Source organism: Nakaseomyces glabratus, chromosome C (assembly GCF_010111755.1).
Source record: "Nakaseomyces glabratus chromosome C, complete sequence".
In the NCBI taxonomy this organism is placed as follows: Eukaryota; Fungi; Ascomycota; class Saccharomycetes; order Saccharomycetales; family Saccharomycetaceae; genus Nakaseomyces; species Nakaseomyces glabratus.
The window spans coordinates 285,414-305,542 of NC_088953.1; the positions used below are offsets into that span (position 1 = coordinate 285,414).

The window sequence follows — 20,129 nt, forward strand, 5'->3', positions numbered from 1 at the left end:
TATCTTCTCCCTTTATTTATATGCATCTGTGCGTCCGGTTCTTGCCCCCACCACCATCACCAGGATATTTACGCATAACTGATTTTTTATTTGCAAAAGACGCATACCTTGTCCCTACAATATTTTGTCACCCCCACTATGCTCTTTGCTTTGAAGTCGTTGCCTGGGGTAGCTTTTGTCATTGTCCCCCCCACTAGAGTTAACTCATCTAGTTTTCCTTTTTTTTTGACAGTGTGTCAAATAGCTATAATGCGGGAGACATTCTGCTAAGGTTCTGGAGGCAGAAGGAGCGGGATACGGTTTGTACTACCGGTTCGAGGAGAGTTACTTCGCTACATTAATTTTTTGTTGGGTTTGTTTTGATATTTTGACTAGCCATGGAGCTGTTTTTGGGTGATTTCAAAAGTGAACTGCCATCAGCTTATGTAATTTTGCTAGTGAAACTACTGTAGTGAGTCTATAATCCCTTTACAGATATCTGTTTATTCTGTAAGTTTTTGCTTGATATGGAATATATTTGTCTGAGGGGTTATGTTTCATTTCTTTTTACCAGCGATATCCGACTCTTATACTGCAGGTATCGCGGGAGAGTGCTATGTGAGTAACAGGAACATATAATATAGTTTTCGGCTGTTGACTGGGCGTCTTCTGGGGCTCTCAAAAAAGCAAAGAGGGTAAACAACAAACTATATTGTAGACATTTGGGGTGGGGATTGTAGAAGAAATTAGTGCTTGAGCGTACGCACTGCCACTCTTAATGGTTTTATCTCCATCTCTTGCACTGTGGATTAGACAATATTGCATCGTTAAAGCCAAAAAAACTGGATTTGTCAAGATATTAGAATAAAATGTCAGGGGAATGCTTTTACAGTCAGGTCCCAGTGAATAAATTAGAATGCGTTTTGTATGAGAGAGTGTGAGTGTCATCGCTTCCAATGACAGTCCTTTCAAATTTTTATTATAAGCTGCAATTTATTGTGGGAAAAAAGGAAAGAGTAAAGGTTGTGTAATTGCAGTCCTAATTGAAATCGTATATCTATAGCCAAGTTTTCCAATAAGACACACAGAGTAATTGTAACCCATTAACCCCCCTGATCTAGTCGGTAGTATATTTTTCTAAAATCAATTATTATTGATCTTAATTAAATGGTAAATTCTTTTCTTAACTCTTGCATGCAACGCCAACTATATAACCAAGACCAGTAAAGTAAACTAGAGAGTCATTAACACGTCAGTCGACAAAAGATAAAAACTGCAAAAGTAATTGAGTCAAAGAACATCTACAAAACAATCTGCTATCCATCGACACATAAGATAACAAACTAAATAATGTTTGGCAAGATAAAGAACCAGGACTCGTACCCTCCGGATAATTTCAAGAGGCCCTTCAGATGCGAGATATGCTCGCGAGGGTTCCACAGACTAGAACACAAGAAGCGCCATTTCAGGACGCATACCGGGGAGAAGCCGCACAAGTGTAAGTTTCCTTCATGCCCGAAGAGTTTCAGTCGCGCCGATGAGCTTAAGAGGCACAGCAGGACACACATGTCAGTGAACAATAAAGCGAAGGGTAAGAAGAAGAACAAGAAGAACAATGCCAACGACACATCAAAGAAAGAAGGAAGCGAGCCCCAGTTCAGGGTGATAGAGGGGAAAGTAATGAACCCGGTAACGACACCAGCGATTCCAACAACCATACAAACGAGGTCTCAGATCAGCGATAGAGGGATTCCGGTGGTACCGACTGAGAGCACAGGCAGCTTTGGTTCGGGGACCAGTATACGCGACCCAGCACGGATGTACATTTTACCGCCGCTATCGGGGCTATCGTCGGAGGTAAGCAGCCGGTCGCACTCAGCGGTGAGCCTAACCACGCTCGCGATGAGCACCAACCCGTCCACCTATGGCTCGCTGGACAGAAGCACAAGTGGGAGTAATTTACTCGGGTACGGCATGGGTGCCACTACGCCGTCGTTGATCAACAGCAGCACGTCACCAGTATCGCCGTATTTTGACAAGAGACACTCGCGGTCGCTGATGTCAGCGCTACATAGACTGACACCGTTCCAGGAGGACGGATCAGTGTCGATGGGGTCAACCACGCCTGTCTTCAGCATGTGCGACTCCAAGCCGCTGTCTGCATCCAGCAGCGTGGTGTCCATGGCCTCGCTCAAGGACAGAAACGACTACTTGGAGCACCCACAGGGCATCTCACACAAGACAGAAGACAGAGTAACACTCCCACCGGTACGGGATATACTGAAGGATGTGATGGCATACAAGTAGTATTATATATAATCTGATATAGCAAAATACACGTGATTCATGACAGAAGATATCCGCAATGACGATATTACCGCATCCGGTAATTGATCCCGGTTCTCCCAAATTTTTTTTTGATTTTCCTTCTGGCTTTGGGGTTGCAGGGAGAAAAATTTTCTTAATGCTTATTATATCCAATATATGTCTAAACATTACATCCAAAAAGACATAATGGCAGTTAAGATTCCAAATAGTCTTATAAAAAGAACTAATTCCAATGCCCACTCCTTCAATCCCCAATCACCAGTCCCCAATCCCTCAATCATAGGATGCGAGAATAGAGTGTGAGCTGAGGTTTTCAAGATAGTTATAAGGATGTCAGTGTGTGTGTGTGTGTGCCATTTATGTTTATGGGAGCTTAAAGCACTGCAACATCCGCTGATGTCAGTCATATTTGGATACCAGCCCTTTGGCCCTCCATGATTCACCCCCTCGGCGGGGATGCCGCTGACACTAGCGACGACAGATCATATGACCTCAGAACGCGTCACTTTCAATGACGCGTCAAGATTCAGGTTCTGTTGAAGATGCGACGTGGAACAGCCAAATAGCGGTCTCCGTCAGTCTCAGCACACCAGCGGTTTTTTCAGTGCAGCCAACTCTGGGCGCTGAGATATCCTAAATCCTAGAACTGTTCCACAGAGTTCTAAGAAAATTGGTATCTCTGTCTTTCCTTTCTTTTTTTTGGTGTGTGGGTGTGTTAGTGTGATGGTGCAGTCTACGTTTAGTTCTAGCTCGTTAACAATGCTCCCAGAAAGAGAGAGAGAAACACCCAGACACTGCACTGCGACGGGGAGAGCTGGTCTGAGACCCACTGCTGCGGCCGTGTCTTCACAGGTGTGTAGGTTCCGTCTCCCAAGATTTTTTTGTTTCTTTTTTTTCTTTTTAACTTTGGGTAACTTCCCATCTTCGCGCAGGTTTCTCTGTGTGCTTGGGGGGATCTCTCTCTTTTTTAAGAAACTGAATTGTTACTTTTGTTTTTCATTTTCGCCACCGGGAGGGGCTTTTCTACGGCTGTTTGATAGAAGATGCTGTACCCAGCACTACCCAGCACTACCCAGCGTTTCTTTCATGCCTGCCCCTCCCACTCCAGTTCCGTACGTACCGTTGTTAGAACAACTCCCTTTTTTTTTTGTTCTCCCTTCTCTATCCTTTAGCAGTCCCTTCTTAATTAGTTGTACTTTAGAAACCTGTGTAGGGGGGATGCCCATACTATAACGAATGAACAACAGAAAAAACTTTTTTCTGTTGTTCATTCGTTGAAAGCCCTTTTTCAGCGATGGTATAAATAGCGAGCAAGTTCACCCGCCCTTTTTTGCAATTTTCAACTTTCTCTTTCTCGTGTCTGGTGTTTGGGTTTTTCTCTTTTTTCAGCTACTCTTACTTCTTAGTCTTCCTTTTCTTTTTTTCGCTCTCTCTTTCTACTGGGATTTCTTCCACTGTTTTTTCAGGTTTGGCCCTTTTTAATTTGTTTGTACACCAACACACCACACCACAAAAGAAGATCAAGGCCTTTTCTCTTCTCCGTTAAAACTGTCTTTGGTCGTTATATACGCTGGTCATATTATACTATCATATTTGACGGTTTGTACTGAAGGACTTCTTATTTGGTTTCTGGGTATTACTTTTATTATTTGGTTTTTGGTTTTTGGTTTTTGGTTTTTGGTTTTTGGTGAACCAGCAAGGAATTTTGAAAAAGTCTGAGAATACATAACTAATGAACGTTGAACTGCCACCCAGTCCTCCTGCACAAGAGGAGTTGAAGAGGAGCTTCGACATGGTTGAAGACGCAGTGGATACACACGAGGACAAGAAGCTCAAGGTGGAGGAGTCCGCCACCCCGACTTCCCAGACCGAGGAACACGCTCACACAGATAAAGTTATAGAAGAGGAGAAGTCCGAAAGTAAAGTATCAGAAGATAAAGAAGGTAAAGAGGAAGGTAAAGAGGAAAGTAAAGAAGCAGAAGCAGCAGAAGATAAATCAGAAGATAAATCAGAGGATGCCGCTGAAACCAAGAATGTTGTCGACACTTCTAACATGACTCCTGCACCTGCTCCTCCACAGGAGCCCGATATGGACAACTTGCCAGCTAACCCTATACCACAGCACCAGCAGAAGCACGCTCTGATGGCTATCAAGGCTGTCAAGAGGTTGAAAGACGCAAGACCGTTCCTGCAGCCAGTCGACCCTGTTGCCCTGAACATCCCCTTATACTTCAACTTCATCAAGAGACCAATGGACCTGCAGACCATAGAACGCAAGCTGAACGCCAACGCTTACGAAACACCCGAGCAGATCACCGAGGATTTCAACCTGATGGTAGAGAACAGTGCAAAGTTCAACGGGCCCACAGCAGTCATAACACAGATGGGTAGAAACATCCAGGCCGCTTTCGAGAAGCACATGCTTAACATGCCTGCAAAGGATCTGCCACAGAGAGACCCTCTGCCAGGTACTAAAGCTACCACAGGCCGTGGCAAGAAGAAAACCACCGACAGCGACACCCCAGTGGTCATCAGAAGAGCACAAACACACAACGGCAGGCCAAAGAGAGAAATTCACCCTCCAAAGTCTAAGGACATATACCCTTACGAGATGAACAGTAAGCCAAAGTCGAAGTCCTTGCAACGCGCTATGAAGTTCTGCCAAGGCGTGGTCAGAGAGTTGATGAGCAAGAAGTACGCCTCGTTCAACTACCCATTCTTGGAGCCAGTTGACCCTGTCGCATTGAACTGCCCAACATACTTCGACTACGTCAAAGAACCTATGGACCTGGGTACCGTCTCCAAGAAGTTGAGCAACTGGGAGTATGAGAACTTAGACCAGGCTGAACATGACATACGGCTGATCTTCCAAAACTGCTACGCATTCAACCCTGATGGAACCATCGTCAACATGATGGGTCACAGATTAGAGGATATCTTCAACACAAAATGGGCCGACAGACCATTGTACTCAGACGTCGAATCCGAAGAGGCCGAGTCCGCTTACGACGACGAGGAGTCTGACGAATCAGACGTAGAGATCGATGAGACCTCCATCACTAACCCAGCTATCCAGTACTTGGAAGACCAGCTGGAGAGAATGAAAGTCGAATTACAACAACTGAAGAAACAAGAATTGGAAAAGATTAGAAAAGAAAGAAGATTGGCTCGTGGACCAAAGAAGACCCGTGGCCGTCGTGGTAGAAAGAAGGGCTCCACAAAGGCTAAAACAGGTAGAGGCAAGAAGAAGTTAAAGAGTGTGGTCACTTACGATATGAAGAAGATCATCACCGAAAACATTAACGACTTGCCAACTGCTAAGCTTGAAAAAGTTATTGAAATCATTAAGAAATCTATGCCAAATATCGGCGACGATGAGGAAGTTGAACTGGATTTAGATACTTTGGATAACAACACCATTTTAACTCTTTACAATACTTTCTTTAGGCAATTCGAAGCTCCTGCCAATGACAGTGGCAATGACAACCAATCTGTCTCTCCAACTAATGGGCTTGGAAGACGTAAGAGATCCAAGAATTTAAGCAGAGAAGAACAAAGTAAACAGATTGAAAAAATTAGGAACAAGCTAGCTTTACTAGATGGTGCATCCCCATTAAGTCAAAATGGCTCTCCAGTCACACCAGCCTCTTTTGCTTCAAATATTCAGAATGGATACAGCTCATCATCATCAGATGATGATAGCAGCGAAAGTGAAGAAGAATAGAGCGGTCGTTGAATGCAATTGTGCGACATTATCCTGTATGCCATACTACCACCACCTTCACTTAACGTGTCACCTTCAACCAGTAACTCTACTAGAATCACTGCCTGTGACTTCACTTTAGGTGTTAACATATTTACGTTGGCTACTTTTTTCACACAAGTACATCTATTAGTCGACTTTTTATTCCTACTTTTAATGCCTTTTCATTTCCACATCTTTTCAGTTCGATTTTTCATGTCCATAATAACTTTGTCTTTCAGTTAATTCAAATCAAAATTCAGTGGAGTAATTTCTGATTTTGTTTTTTTTCATTCTAATTATTTTTGGGAATATTGTTTTTTTGAGTTTGCCCTACTAATTTTTTAAATGGAATTAAATGAATAGAGGGAGACCTTTTCTACTATAAATTTTTTTCGGGAGTTTTTTTTTTTATATTTTTCAGTTTCTTGTTTTACAGGGTACTAAACTATAATTGCAGTTTGAAGGATTAGGCTTAACTAGAACTAGCTTTTTCGATTTGCTCACTTGTTTTACAATTCATCAATAAAATGATCGGTATGAAAACAAACGTGGCGAAAAAAAAAAAGGAATTATAAAATACGCATCTAATCTAATGATCATCTATCCAACCACTAAAGGTTGAATATAATGTAAAACATGTTGTAACATTAATAAAAAAATTTGAGATTTTTATCATTTTATGGAAGATTTTGTCTGTCTATCAGGTAACGGAATCATATTTCCTCATTTACTTATCATACTAAACTATTTTAAATGTTGTTTTTATTCCAATGCATGGTGTAATGAATCAGCAAAAAAAATTGTACATCACATATGTGTACGATACGTTTTTCTGCCGATTCACTGAACCAACTTTGCATTGCAAGGAGATAGATTAACTAGGAATAACACGTAAATTATAATCATAATAGAAATCTGCATCATTAGCACTGGTATAGACAGAGGATATATATTTAAGTCCCTTCATACTCTCCACTTTATATAGCTCTTCACACATTATTTTATCAAATGCTATCGAATTGCCATAGCAAGAAAGTAAATTAAATATGTTTTTAAAAACTGCCCATTGATTGTTGTAATTCTGTATATTCGAAATCAAAATTGCTTCGTTTCAATGAACCTAAGTTCGTCAGACCAAATTTTATAGAAGAACGCTCTACTTCTGAGTTGAATTAAAATAGTAGTTGATGTGATCAAACAATTGTTGCAGTATTCACGTTAGACCTCTCAAACATATACTGTCAATTAGATAGTACAGATTGAATTGCTAGAAATTTTCAAGTTTAAGCATTGAAATCTGATAGATTTTGTACTTTTACTGTGAAGAACATATATAACAAATGGCTTTCACAGATATCGAAGAAGCATACACCTCTCTCAAGGAGGTAATTGTATCCAATGACTTTGATGAAGAGTTCTTGAACTTAAAAGCACCGGAGCCAAAAGATATAGAAAAATCTGTCGAGGAAGAGAACCAGGATATATACAATCGGTTCATTAAGCCAACTAATGCTTTATCTTGGGAATTACTAGACCTGGTACAGGAGTTACCTCCCATGAATTTTATGGGCAACAAGTCCCTAGATGTAAGTAATATCGCTGAAGATAGTTATGATTACAAAAAGTTTATTAGCTTGCCTCAACCACAGTGCAAAACTTCCTATTTCTTTAAGAGAAGAGGGATAGAGGGGAAAATCACAGACTACAAGGAACAGGTATCACTAAAGGATATAGCTAATGCAAATGCATCAAACTCACTGTCTTTAAATCGTTCAATTAACTTTCATGGTAATACCGTTCGGGGATCCACTGCACAGTTACCCTTTACACCTGGTGGTGTAGTCATGGATGCCTTCAAGCCTGATGGCAAGAACAATAGCTCTTCAACTAGTACTGCATTGAAGTTATTACACAAGGATGAACAGGGACTATTTGATATTCCAGAGGGCTTTAAAAGAGGTATTATTCCTAATGTATCTGAATCCAGTTATCAAGAGTATGATATTCAAGATATGGAAACACTTAATGAGGTTGATAACGAATCTAAAATCGAAGAAGATTATAACAAAGAAATACTGAGAACAGAAGAAGCAGTGGAGAAGAACACTCTAGATTTAATAAATGCCACTAGCAAGAAAGCAGATCCATCACTAAATGACATAGATGACCTGTTACCAATGGGGATAGATTTTGGCCGTACTATAATGAAATCCAATAAAGATACGAAAATGAAAGAATGGGCTCATGTTGTTGATCTGAATCATAAAATTGAAAACTTTTCTGAGTTGATTCCAAATCCAGCTAGAACTTGGCCTTTTGAGCTCGATACTTTTCAGAAGGAAGCCATCTATCATTTGGAACAGAGTGACTCTGTATTTGTCGCTGCTCACACATCTGCGGGTAAAACAGTGGTTGCAGAGTATGCCATTGCGATGTCGAAAAGAAATATGACAAAAACAATCTATACTTCACCAATTAAAGCGCTTTCAAACCAGAAATTCAGAGATTTCAAAGAAACATTTGAAGATGTTGATATTGGTTTAATAACAGGTGATGTCCAAATAAACCCGGAAGCTAACTGCTTAATCATGACGACTGAAATTTTAAGGTCAATGCTTTATAGAGGTGCAGACTTAATCAGAGATGTTGAATTTGTTATTTTTGATGAAGTCCATTATGTTAACGACCAAGATAGAGGTGTGGTTTGGGAAGAAGTTATTATCATGCTACCTCAACATGTCAAGTTTATTCTGTTATCAGCCACTGTCCCAAACACTTACGAATTTGCTAATTGGATTGGAAGAACAAAACAGAAAAATATATATGTTATCTCAACTCCAAAGAGACCTGTTCCGTTGGAGATTAATATCTGGGCTAAAAACGAACTGAAACCTGTAATTAACGAGAAGAGGGAATTTTCTGATGCAAATTTCAAAAAACACAAATCCTTGATAGATGGTAAATCGGCAAAAGAGCTGACAAGTAAGAATAGCACAGCGACAAATTCTCGTGGTGGAGCAGCTACAAGAGGAAGAGGTGGCTCATCAAGAGGTAATTCTGCGAGAGGAGGGAGAGGTGGAAGAGGAGGATCCCGTGGTGCTGGTGCTATAGGTTCTAATAAGAGTCAATTTTTCAGAAAGGGTGGTCCAAACAAAAAAACATGGCCAAATCTGGTCGATTATTTGAGGAAAAAGGAACTGCTTCCTATGGTTGTATTTGTATTCAGTAAAAAGAGATGTGAAGAATATGCTGATTGGCTAGATGGTATTAATTTCTGTGATGCAAAAGAAAGATCTCAAATTCATATGTTTATCGAAAAATCTATAACTAGATTGAAAAAGGAAGATAGAGATTTACCCCAAATTCAAAAAATCAGATCCTTACTAGAGCGTGGTATTGCTGTACATCATGGTGGTCTATTACCGATTGTAAAAGAATTGATTGAAATATTGTTCTCTAAAGGATTTATTAAAGTCCTTTTTGCTACTGAAACGTTTGCTATGGGTCTAAACTTGCCTACCAGAACAGTTGTTTTTAGCGAAATTCAAAAGCATGATGGTAATGGCTTAAGGGACCTAACTCCTGGTGAGTTTACTCAAATGGCAGGGAGAGCTGGTCGTAGAGGTCTTGATACAATTGGTACTGTTATTGTTATGGCTTATACCGATCCTTTACCCGTTACATCATTTAAAGAAGTAACACTTGGTGTACCAACTAAACTAGAATCGCAGTTTAGATTGACCTATAATATGATTCTGAATCTTTTAAGGATCGAAGCATTAAAGGTTGAGGAAATGATTAAATACTCTTTCAGTGAGAATAGCAAGCAAACATTACAGCCTGAACACGAAAGAAAAATCAATGAACTAAAAGAAAAAATGGATAAAATAAAGTTAAATGAAGATTGTGCGTATTGTTCAAAAGATTCAGAACAACTTTTGGATTTAATTGTTCGTTATCAAGATGTTACATCTACTATGATGACAGAATTAGCAAAGACTGATGTGATCTTAAAAACATTAAAAGTAGGAAGATTAGTTGTTTACAGAGACAATGAAGGATTCCATAAGCTTGGCTTTATTTTCAGACTAAACATTCGCGAAACTATGGCAATTGTGCTATGCGTCTCAAAACCTAATGGGCTTCCAAATGGTAAACCTAACTATTTGCCTTATCTTGCTTCCAATCCAAGATATATTCAGAAGAACTTCCAAAGTTTCAAATCTTGTAGTTATGTTGCAGAAAATGTACCTTTAGAAGAAATTGAGCTTGTAACAGCCTTCACTTTAAGAACGTCATTGAATGATCTAACTAAAGGGGACAAGGCAGCCCAAGAGCAATTTAATAAGGAAGTTTCTACACTTTTGAAAATATCCAAGAATTTGAAGGAATCTGAAGCAGAAAAGAAAGCAAATATAAAAGTTCATCAAAATGCAATAGAGAGAAAGAATATCAGTACTGAATTGATTAAGCTATCGTCCATCAAATGTCCAAATCTGGCGGAGCATTTCTTGCCTATCTATGAGAAGTATAATTTGGGCAAAGAAATAAAAAACCTTTACCACTTGATGTCAGATCAAAACTTGAATCTATTACCCGACTATGAAAAGAGACTAACTGTTTTATACAAGACTGGATTCATTGATAAAAACCACAATGTATTATTAAAGGGACGTGTTGCTTGTGAAATCAATTCCGGATACGAGCTAGTGTTAACGGAGTTGATTCTAGACAACTTTTTGGGTAATTTTGAACCGGAAGAAATAGTGGCCCTTCTTTCTGTATTTGTATATGAGGGAAGAACGAGAGAAGAAGAAATGCCTGTAATAACTCCAAGGTTGACAAAAGGTAAAGATAGAATCGAAGAAATTTATAAGAACATGCTGTCAGTATTTGAAGAAGAGCAGATACCACTAACTAAGGACGAGGCAGAATTTCTGGAAAGAAAACGTTTCGCACTAGTTAATGTCGTATATGAGTGGGCAAGAGGTATGTCATTTAAAGAGATCATGGAAATAAGTCCGGAAGCTGAAGGTACCGTTGTCAGAGTAATCACTTGGCTAGATGAAATCTGCAGGGAAGTTAAAACGGCTTCTGTCATCATTGGTAACACTAACCTTCACTTAAAGATGACTAGGGCCCAAGAGCTTATTAAAAGAGATATCGTTTTTGCAGCAAGTTTATATTTATGAAGCACCAACAATAAACTTCTGTCGACTGTTATTTTACATAATATTATTGATCGTAATCAGTTAACCATTTATTCTATTCCTGATTATGGACTCCTACATAAGAACCGTTTTTAATCACGTGATGATTGTTATCTCATAATCAAATTGCAAAAAATATTTTGCGATGAGCTGTGTAGATCAGGTTTGAATGTTAGTAGTACATTCATACAAAATAATCACCATAATCCCTATATTTTAGATTCACCATAATTTCGAAACACAGTTGTACCGCTAGAGACGTGAAGAACTAACGTAACTGAGAAAGATGGCTCCCAAATCAGCATCTTCTGGATCTAAAAAGAAGTCATCGGCAACTTCAGATGAAATCAAGCAGCCCAAATTCAAACTACCGACAGAATATATTATCAGACCACTTCCAGCCAACTCTAATTCTAAAGAAAGTGGTACTATTACAGTAAATTCGAAGGTATTAAGTGCGTTAGAGATTTCATCAGGGTCTTTTTGTATCATCTCAAAATTCGGTGAAAACGGTATTGCTGCAATTGCTAATCCTAGCAAGAACGAGAACCACCCCGCAAATGTCATTCTAGTATCTGATACTCTGCGTTCGGTATCCAACATCATTTTGGGTGATAGAGTTGAAATTCAAAAACTTACCCAACAACCTGCTTATGCCAAATCAATAACAGTAGGCCCATTTGAAGAAGGGTTGGCCAATGAGAAAGTTAAGCTGGTTGAAAAGTTACTTGATGACTGTGGATTAATTATGCCAGGAATGAGATTCAATGAGATTGCTACAGATAATAATGAGAAGTTACATTTTGTTGTGACCGATGTTGATGATGACGACCTACCAGACATTGGAAAACTATCATTAAATGCTGATGAATCCGAAACACTAGAGTTTATGTCAAAGCCAGTGCTCTTCAAGAAGGGATTGACAAAACTAAAGTTTACCGCTGATAAAAATGTATCAAAGAAATATTCTCTACCTCAATCATTATCTTATGATGCTGTAGGTGGTCTAAAATGTGAGATTGACCTGTTAAAAAAAGCCATCGACCTTCCTTTACATAGACCAGAAATATTTGCTGATTTTGGAATTTCCCCGCCTAAAGGTATATTAATGCATGGCCCGCCGGGTACAGGTAAAACAATGTTATTGCGCTGTGTCGCAAACGCATCTAATGCCCATGTTTTATCCATAGATGGCCCTTCAATTGTTTCAAAATATTTGGGTGAAACTGAATCCAAACTACGTGAAATTTTTAATGAGGCTAAAAAATATCAACCTGCTATTATTTTCATCGATGAGATTGATTCCATTGCACCAAATAGAGCAAACGATGATTCAGGTGAAGTTGAAAGTAGAGTTGTTGCAACTTTACTAACATTAATGGATGGAACCTCATCTTCAGGGAGAATAGCTGTAATTGCAGCAACAAATAGACCCAATGCTGTTGATCCAGCATTAAGAAGACCAGGTAGATTTGACCAAGAGATTGAAATTGGTATTCCTGACGTTGATGCTAGATTTGATATATTAAAGAAACAATTTGAGAAAATATCCACGGATAAACATACTCTTTCTGAAGGTGACATCAAATCGATAGCTTCGAAAACTCATGGTTACGTCGGTGCAGATTTAACTGCTCTGTGTAGAGAATCGGTAATGAAAACTATTCAAAAGGCTTTAACAGAAAACTCTACTACGGATATGACAGAATTGAAAGTTGGTATCACTGATGTAGAATCAGCAATGTTGGAGATACGGCCAAGTGCAATGAGAGAAATCTTTTTGGAGATGCCTAAGGTGTATTGGTCTGATATCGGTGGTCAGGAAGATCTAAAGAGAAAAATGAAAGAAATGATCCAGCTACCACTGGAGGCAGCAGATACATTTGCTGCCCTTGGCATCAAGGCGCCTAAGGGTATCTTGTTGTATGGTCCTCCTGGTTGTTCGAAAACGTTGACTGCCAAAGCACTTGCGACAGAGTCTGGTGTCAACTTTTTAGCTGTTAAAGGACCAGAAATATTCAATAAATATGTTGGTGAATCTGAAAGAGCCATAAGAGAAATTTTTAGAAAAGCTAGAGCTGCTTCTCCGAGTATCATATTTTTTGATGAAATAGATGCCTTATCCCCTGATAGAGATGGATCATCCACAAGTGCTGCCAATCATGTATTAACATCCCTTTTGAATGAAATAGATGGTGTAGAGGAACTCAATGGTGTTGTGATTGTTGCTGCTACGAATAGACCAGATGAGATAGACTCAGCATTACTTAGACCTGGGCGTTTGGATAGACACGTTTATGTCTCTCCTCCGGATTTCAATGCTAGATTACAAATACTAAAGAAATGTACCAAAAATTTTGATTTAGACAATACTGATGAGTTGCTCAATGATCTAGCTACAAGAACAGAAGGATGTTCTGGTGCTGAAGTAGTGTTATTATGTCAAGAAGCTGGTTTAGCAGCCATCATGGATGATATTCACACTAAGAAGGTAGACGCAAATCATTTTGAAGTAGCTTTACAAGGGATATCTAAATGCATTACCCCAGAAATGCTAGAATATTATCAAGAATTTGCATCAAGAAGCGGAATAGCCTCATAACATGTAGGTTGATTAACATATATAGTATTGACTAGTATTATGTATTTGTACTATATCACGAAATAGATAAAGGGAATACGCATAGTGATTTTTGAATTTGACATATAACTATTATAAATAACCAACCCATCAAATAGGTCCTGATTGTGCGAATACATTTTCTATCCAGAATAAGTATCACTTTGTATTGTCATTAGTGGTTAGCATCCGTGGTTAGCAACAGGTATTTGATTGAAGTATGAGAATTTGAATTAGGTTTATAGAACATGTCTACCAATTGGAATACTTGGAAATTGAAAAGAATAAGTGCAAGTAATATATGTCAAGCATTCAAAGAAGTCACCGATAATGACACTGTACTGCTCATCCAGTCTGAATTGTTCAATTACATAAATCATGTAATAACATTTTCTGATTTGATTAAGGACACGCCGGTTAGGAAAATTTTACGAGTCGATAATAATACAACAAATGATTTAAGGAGCATATTAGGGTCAATGCCCCATATCGAAATTATTTTATTGATAGATATTAGAGCATCTTTAAAAATTCCTTTTGAGATAAGAAATTTCCTGAAAGAATTCAAAGACCTGCCTGTTACCATTGTTTATTGCTCTTGGCAAACTGAAATAACGGATGCATTGATAGAAAAGAAAGATACGGTGTTTTTGGAGTCATATCAATTGAACAATGTAAGACATCTCATTAATCATCAGTTAGCAATTACTGATAGGAAAATAAAACTTAAGAAATGTACGTTATATCCATTCCCCACACTTGATGATGATGTTTTGTCCTTAGATATATTATATTCAGCAGACAATGAAAATAGATATGTTCCATACCTGCAATCTATTGAAAATGCATCCAGAGATGTCATGATAGATAACATATCAAATTGCATCTTGTCTCTTCTCAAGGAACATAAGTCAATAGTTACCAATTTTGTTGGAGTAGGAAACGAAGCACAACTACTAGGTCAACTGCTGAAAAGTAGAATTGATAGAGATATTGATGAAAAGCAAGCTTTCATAAGAGAAGGGTTATTTGGGGATAAATTTCCTAGTGGACTGGAAACTGATTTGATTGTGTTTGATAGATCAATGGATCCAATTACTCCTCTTCTGACAGAGCTCACTTATGCAGGTATGGTTAACACATTATTTGACGGATATCTAGATATTGAAATTGATGAAGAAAAGGTTCATTTTGATTATCAGAAAGACGACTTTTGGGATGAAATGAAATTTATGAATTTTGGGTCAATTGGGCCCCGATTGAATCAGAGTGCAAAACAGTTACAAAAGAAATACGACGACAGGCATAATGCTGAGAGTTTAGGGGAAATAAAGAACTTTGTGGACTCATTAGGTCATCTGCAGGAGACTCAGAGATATTTGAAGCAACACACCATTACTTCTACAAAAATTTTGAATGAAGTTGAAAACAACGAAGCCTTGCAATTCAACCGAATTATTGAATTTGAACAAGACGTATTATCCGATAATCTTGACCACAAAGCTTGTAATGATTTCATACAGGATCTAATCTTTGAGGGAGATGTTGCGTCGGATTTAATTATTCGCTTAATTAGTTTGGTGTCTATATGCAAATGTGGTCTACGAGAAAAGGACTTTTTATCGATTAAGAAATCCATGGTAGATAGATTTGGCATAAATATATTATTTGACATCGAGAGGTTAACAGAAGCAGGTATTCTTGTTACTAAAAATACAATTACGAAAAACAAAAAAGCTGGTACAACAGAGGATCTAAGAGCACCCTATGGTAGGAATGTGTCCAATACTATTATTAAGGAATACAGGAGCATTGCAAAATGGTTTGCAACGCTTCCAGTAGGTTCAAATGATGATGCCCAAGATATATCAAATCCTAAAGAACCTGATTTTGCATTTTGCGGTGTTGTGCCCTTGAGTATGAGAATAATACAAGCATTTTATGATCGCTCGATATTGTCAAAAACATATAATGCACAGCAACCATATATAATATCTAAGGAACCGAAAGTGACAAAACTAGAAACTCTATTCTCCCAAGTCTATTGTAACTCAAAGCATATCAGTTCTGAGCGGTGGGTTCCCGAACCTAAGGTCAACAAACTACCAAATACGACGGGTAAGAAAGATAATGACGACCACCCAGATATAGCTATAATTGTATTCTTGGGAGGAGTAACAATTGGCGAATTGGCAACACTAAAACACTTAAAGGGTAAATTAAGAGATAAGGGAATCAAGAAGCGCTTTCTCATTATTACAGACGGCATTTTAAAGAAATAGATAGTAAAACTAGTGGAAACTAGTGGAAACTAGTGGAAACTAGCCCCGATATTTGAGCAAAGACTATGTAGCATTACTCTGTAACACATACCAATAGAGTATATAGATAACCAAGGCATTTACGAGGCATATATTACGAATAATCACATGCTTAAAGGAAATTTTTGCATTATAGACGATCCAATCAACTATGAGGATGGTGTCTTGCATTTCTCTCGAGGCCTCATCTCGAGTTTCTTAGCTATTGAACTGGTCTAGCATAGTAACTCTGTTGCATCTCTTGTGGAGTGAACCTCGACCTGACTATTCGAAGAATCATTAGAAGAACGGAACAATCGGTTTTGTCTATTTGGTCTCCCTTTCTTCTGGCAGCTTTACAATGGGTTCTCTCTAAACCTGTGTGAGCAAGCAAAACAGGATTCTCGCAGCTTTTATTGCAACAACGAATAATATCAAAGTGTTGTCATTTCCTGTTAGGAAAAAACATTGAATTTTTCGGAAGGGCTATATAAGATAGCAGCCCCATAGTGTAGTTAGATAATACAACTTTCAAGTTCATCATCCATTATTCATTCAGTTGTGATTAATAGAACTCCAGAAAAGAATATTTGATTGTCAACCCTTTAGTTCAAAACACTAACCACATCACATCAAAAGCAAACAATACATAATAGCCACAGTCATGTTCAGCCAACAGGTAATGAGATTGTCCACAAGAAGAGCCTTTTCTGCTTCTTCCATAGCTCGTGTACACTTTAAGGAAGGTGTATACAGCAATCTACCATTTAAGATTCACAACAGAAAGATCCCATTCGCTCTAGTGCATTTCGGTTTCTTCGGTGTCGGTTTCGCTGTTCCATTTATTGCATGTTACGTCCAAATGAAGAAAGCTGGTAACATTTAAGCTAGTAGCTAATCAAGAGAGTATCTTTTTTCTTCAACGTGTTATAATCCTTTTTGTTTTTGCGAGGGGAAAGTCTATTTATATACCGACGATTTTTCATGTATTCTGATGTCAAAGCAAGCCCTTCATTCTTAGTGATGATATATAATTTCACCAATTCTTTCTATATTCATATTTAATAAACTTCGAAAATACATTATTACTTCTTTTTATCTTCCGTTTTTATTGCTTGATGGAACTCGCCGTAACATTTCGAAGTTACTTTGTTTACTTGATTTCGGTTGTTGCTGTGAATTTGCTCGGCGCCTGTTCAATAGCATTGTAGAATTAGGGTGATTGTAGGTTCCTAAGTATGATCTATGAGTCGCCATCTGAGTATTAGATTTTTCTAAATTTGATGTTGAAACCGTGTTATTTCTTTTCAACATAGTTAATTTATTGAGTACTTGTGGCATAATTTGATTGCTAGGTTGTGAATCTTTAGTCATGATATTAGAGCTTGGGCTTCTATGTATGTTGGTTTTGAATTTTAATTGGTTGTTGTTTACTGAAGAGGTTGTTGTTTGATTTGAAATTAATTGTGTCGACTCTGCCATGGCAAATATGCCCGGTGTAATTGACATTTTATGTGAACTGCTTTCAGCAGAAATATTATTTGGCGCAACTTTTGGGGTAATTTTCCTCAACCCTGTATTATTCTTCAATTTTTGAATAAAATTCTGATCTTCTTCCTGATCAGTATTTTCGATAGTCAAGTCGACTGTCTGTGGGAGAGATCTCTTGGTATGAGTCCAGTTATCCTTAGATTTCTTGATACCATAATTGCCTTCCTTCAGAAGTGATTCCAATTCGTCTATTCTTCTTTTTAATCTCGGAATATTATCCAACTCTTGTTTAGCTTTGTAAAGCAATTGCTGTTGCCTGTTGCATTTCTCCTTCAGAGTAATACTGATCTTCTGGTAATAGTTACACTGATCGAGAAGACCTACATATTGAAATTGGCATACATTGTACATGTTCTCAACTAAACCAGAAATAGGTTGGAAGTATGCATCCACTTCATTAGGTAGTGGTTTGTCATTGGTCAACCGAAGACAAGATATATCTCGTGTACCGCAGACACCACACACTTTCGTGGGCGTCAAATGAGCCTGACATAGTAAATGGGCACACGACGTCAACCAGAGTGGATCCTCCACTGAGTGTCTTCGGTGGCATACCCCATAGTGAACAAAAGGCTGGCTAAATTGATTCTCAGGCATTTGAAATCACTAGCTTCAAATAAAATATGCCAATTAAGCCCGTACTTGAGTTGTAAAGCACCAACAAAAGAAATTGGTAGCAGCAGTATCCAATAATGCAATGCAAATATATTTGTGTAAGTATTGTAGCGGATGACTAGGTCCGTTTGGGACCGTTAGGGACCGTTACACTATAGACTACCGTTTTCAAACTCGGCGGCAAGCCTTTTGCTGAAAAAATAGTAATAATTATCAGTAATTTGTCTAATGGCGGATATTAAAGTGAGAATATAATAGAGATTTGGTAGTTCCTGTTATATTTTCGATGCTCAGGCTGTCTATTATAGTACTGATGACATTTTGGTGCTATTTCCAGTGGCTTAATGATCATGATGCCATGCAAAAGCTATTATGTTTTAGCTACCATAATCATACCAGCTTGAACGGAATATGATGGATGCGGGCTAAAGTGGTGAATATATATTTTGCATTATGTCGTATATACATGCGATTTTGATCTATCTACAGAGTGGTTACTTTTTCTCTTTGGATAACTGACCTACAACCTTCCATAGTTTGTTGAATTCGTCAGCTGATGCGGGTCCACAGGCCATGAACCTGATCTTAAGATTGGGGTCAACGACAAAGATGTATCCAGAGTATACATTGTTGATCAGCAGCCTTTCACGCATGAGGAACGGTATCTGTTCTCTGTGGCAGAGCCAGTAATTGTCATGGCGCTGCACTGGAACAGTTGACTTCAAATTGTTAAGGGACAACTTAAACAGCCATGATTTCAGTTTGTTCTCGAGGAAGTTTATATCGATCACTTGGCAACTTTGGTTCTCATAATTGTCAATGCCGAGTTCTGTATTTTTGATATACTCCCGACTTATTTTATCGCCAACCTGAGTGGAAAACACACGGATCACGCTGGTCTTACCTCGCAACACATCCTCAACGTTGCCATGATCTTCACTGCTTAGAGTACGACCAGAGAGGTGTGGGAAATACAAGGCTTTGTCTGCTTTCCAGTATGATTCAGGAGATAGAAACAATTTACCGTTGGTCTTGCGGAAAGTTGCCATTTCATACATGCCCGATTTCGCAAACTCTATCTCCAGTTCTTTTATTCTTTCTTCTGTTTTGGCTCCATCAAACAGGTCTAACCATGAATTACCCTCAGAGTACTTGATATTGGGTCTAGGTGGTACATTCAAACCTACGGGCTTCAGCAATTGCTTTACTACATGCTCTTTCGGACTTGCGTTCATTACAGGTTTTAGAAATCTAGCAAGAAATGCCCGATTGCATGATGTACTGAACTTAGTACATTGCTGGAAAACGACTCTCATATTTAACTCAAAGTAGTTTGGTTCAGGCTTTATGCTATTAGTTGTTGATCAATCGTGTACTTATGACCAGAGCCACTTAATTTAAAGTTATCTTTCCTCAGCCTACCTTAAAGTTTGATATGATATTTATCTATCGCCACGGAAGATAGACTATCAATTACGAGTAAGTTCAAGAGAAAGGGTCTAATGCAAATGAACTTTGTTACTGTGATACAGTCCGGTTCTTTCTTTTTTTTCTCAGCATTAAAGCCTCTGATTAATCATGTCAGTGATTGATAGTTACCGATCCGTGCAGGGAAAAAAGCTTAATGGCCATCGCTAACAAAAAACTATCGATTTTTCACTTTGTAATAGCTATGGCCAAATGTTCAGGTGTAATTCTTTCGACATCTCACAGGACTTTGAATATAAAGTCGAAAGCAGAATTGGCATTCATACTACTGTGACAATAGGAGACTTTAATAT

The 20,129-nt window shown here is 38.4% G+C and overlaps 8 protein-coding genes across 8 annotated transcripts; 6 read left to right on the forward strand and 2 right to left on the reverse strand.

Annotated features, from left to right (window-relative positions):
- Positions 1–1,329: 1,329 nt before the first annotated feature.
- Positions 1,330–2,286, forward strand: MIG3 (Mig3p; the record flags this gene model as incomplete). Its single annotated transcript, XM_445286.1, has 1 exon — positions 1,330–2,286. The coding sequence occupies one exon, from the start codon at positions 1,330–1,332 to the stop codon at positions 2,284–2,286; it is 957 nt and encodes a 318-aa protein (XP_445286.1).
- A 1,753-nt stretch (positions 2,287–4,039) lies between these two features.
- On the forward strand, positions 4,040–6,031 carry BDF1 (chromatin-binding protein BDF1; the record flags this gene model as incomplete). The annotated part of the gene is made up of 1 exon (XM_445287.2): positions 4,040–6,031. One exon carries the CDS (start codon positions 4,040–4,042, stop codon positions 6,029–6,031), a length of 1,992 nt encoding a protein of 663 aa, XP_445287.2.
- A 1,361-nt stretch (positions 6,032–7,392) lies between these two features.
- Positions 7,393–11,244, forward strand: SKI2 (SKI complex RNA helicase subunit SKI2; the record flags this gene model as incomplete). Its single annotated transcript, XM_445288.1, has 1 exon — positions 7,393–11,244. The coding sequence occupies one exon, from the start codon at positions 7,393–7,395 to the stop codon at positions 11,242–11,244; it is 3,852 nt and encodes a 1,283-aa protein (XP_445288.1).
- Positions 11,245–11,548: 304 nt separating this feature from the next.
- On the forward strand, positions 11,549–13,864 carry AFG2 (AAA family ATPase AFG2; the record flags this gene model as incomplete). Its single annotated transcript, XM_445289.1, has 1 exon — positions 11,549–13,864. One exon carries the CDS (start codon positions 11,549–11,551, stop codon positions 13,862–13,864), a length of 2,316 nt encoding a protein of 771 aa, XP_445289.1.
- A 266-nt stretch (positions 13,865–14,130) lies between these two features.
- Positions 14,131–16,164, forward strand: VPS33 (tethering complex ATP-binding subunit VPS33; the record flags this gene model as incomplete). The annotated part of the gene is made up of 1 exon (XM_445290.1): positions 14,131–16,164. One exon carries the CDS (start codon positions 14,131–14,133, stop codon positions 16,162–16,164), a length of 2,034 nt encoding a protein of 677 aa, XP_445290.1.
- A 682-nt stretch (positions 16,165–16,846) lies between these two features.
- COX8 (cytochrome c oxidase subunit VIII) lies at positions 16,847–17,068 on the forward strand (the record flags this gene model as incomplete). The annotated part of the gene is made up of 1 exon (XM_002999478.1): positions 16,847–17,068. The coding sequence occupies one exon, from the start codon at positions 16,847–16,849 to the stop codon at positions 17,066–17,068; it is 222 nt and encodes a 73-aa protein (XP_002999524.1).
- Positions 17,069–17,277: 209 nt separating this feature from the next.
- CST9 (SUMO ligase CST9) lies at positions 17,278–18,330 on the reverse strand (the record flags this gene model as incomplete). Its single annotated transcript, XM_445291.1, has 1 exon — positions 17,278–18,330. One exon carries the CDS (start codon positions 18,328–18,330, stop codon positions 17,278–17,280), a length of 1,053 nt encoding a protein of 350 aa, XP_445291.1.
- Positions 18,331–18,842: 512 nt separating this feature from the next.
- Positions 18,843–19,664, reverse strand: ATP10 (Atp10p; the record flags this gene model as incomplete). Its single annotated transcript, XM_445292.1, has 1 exon — positions 18,843–19,664. One exon carries the CDS (start codon positions 19,662–19,664, stop codon positions 18,843–18,845), a length of 822 nt encoding a protein of 273 aa, XP_445292.1.
- Between the last annotated feature and the right edge of the window lie 465 nt (positions 19,665–20,129).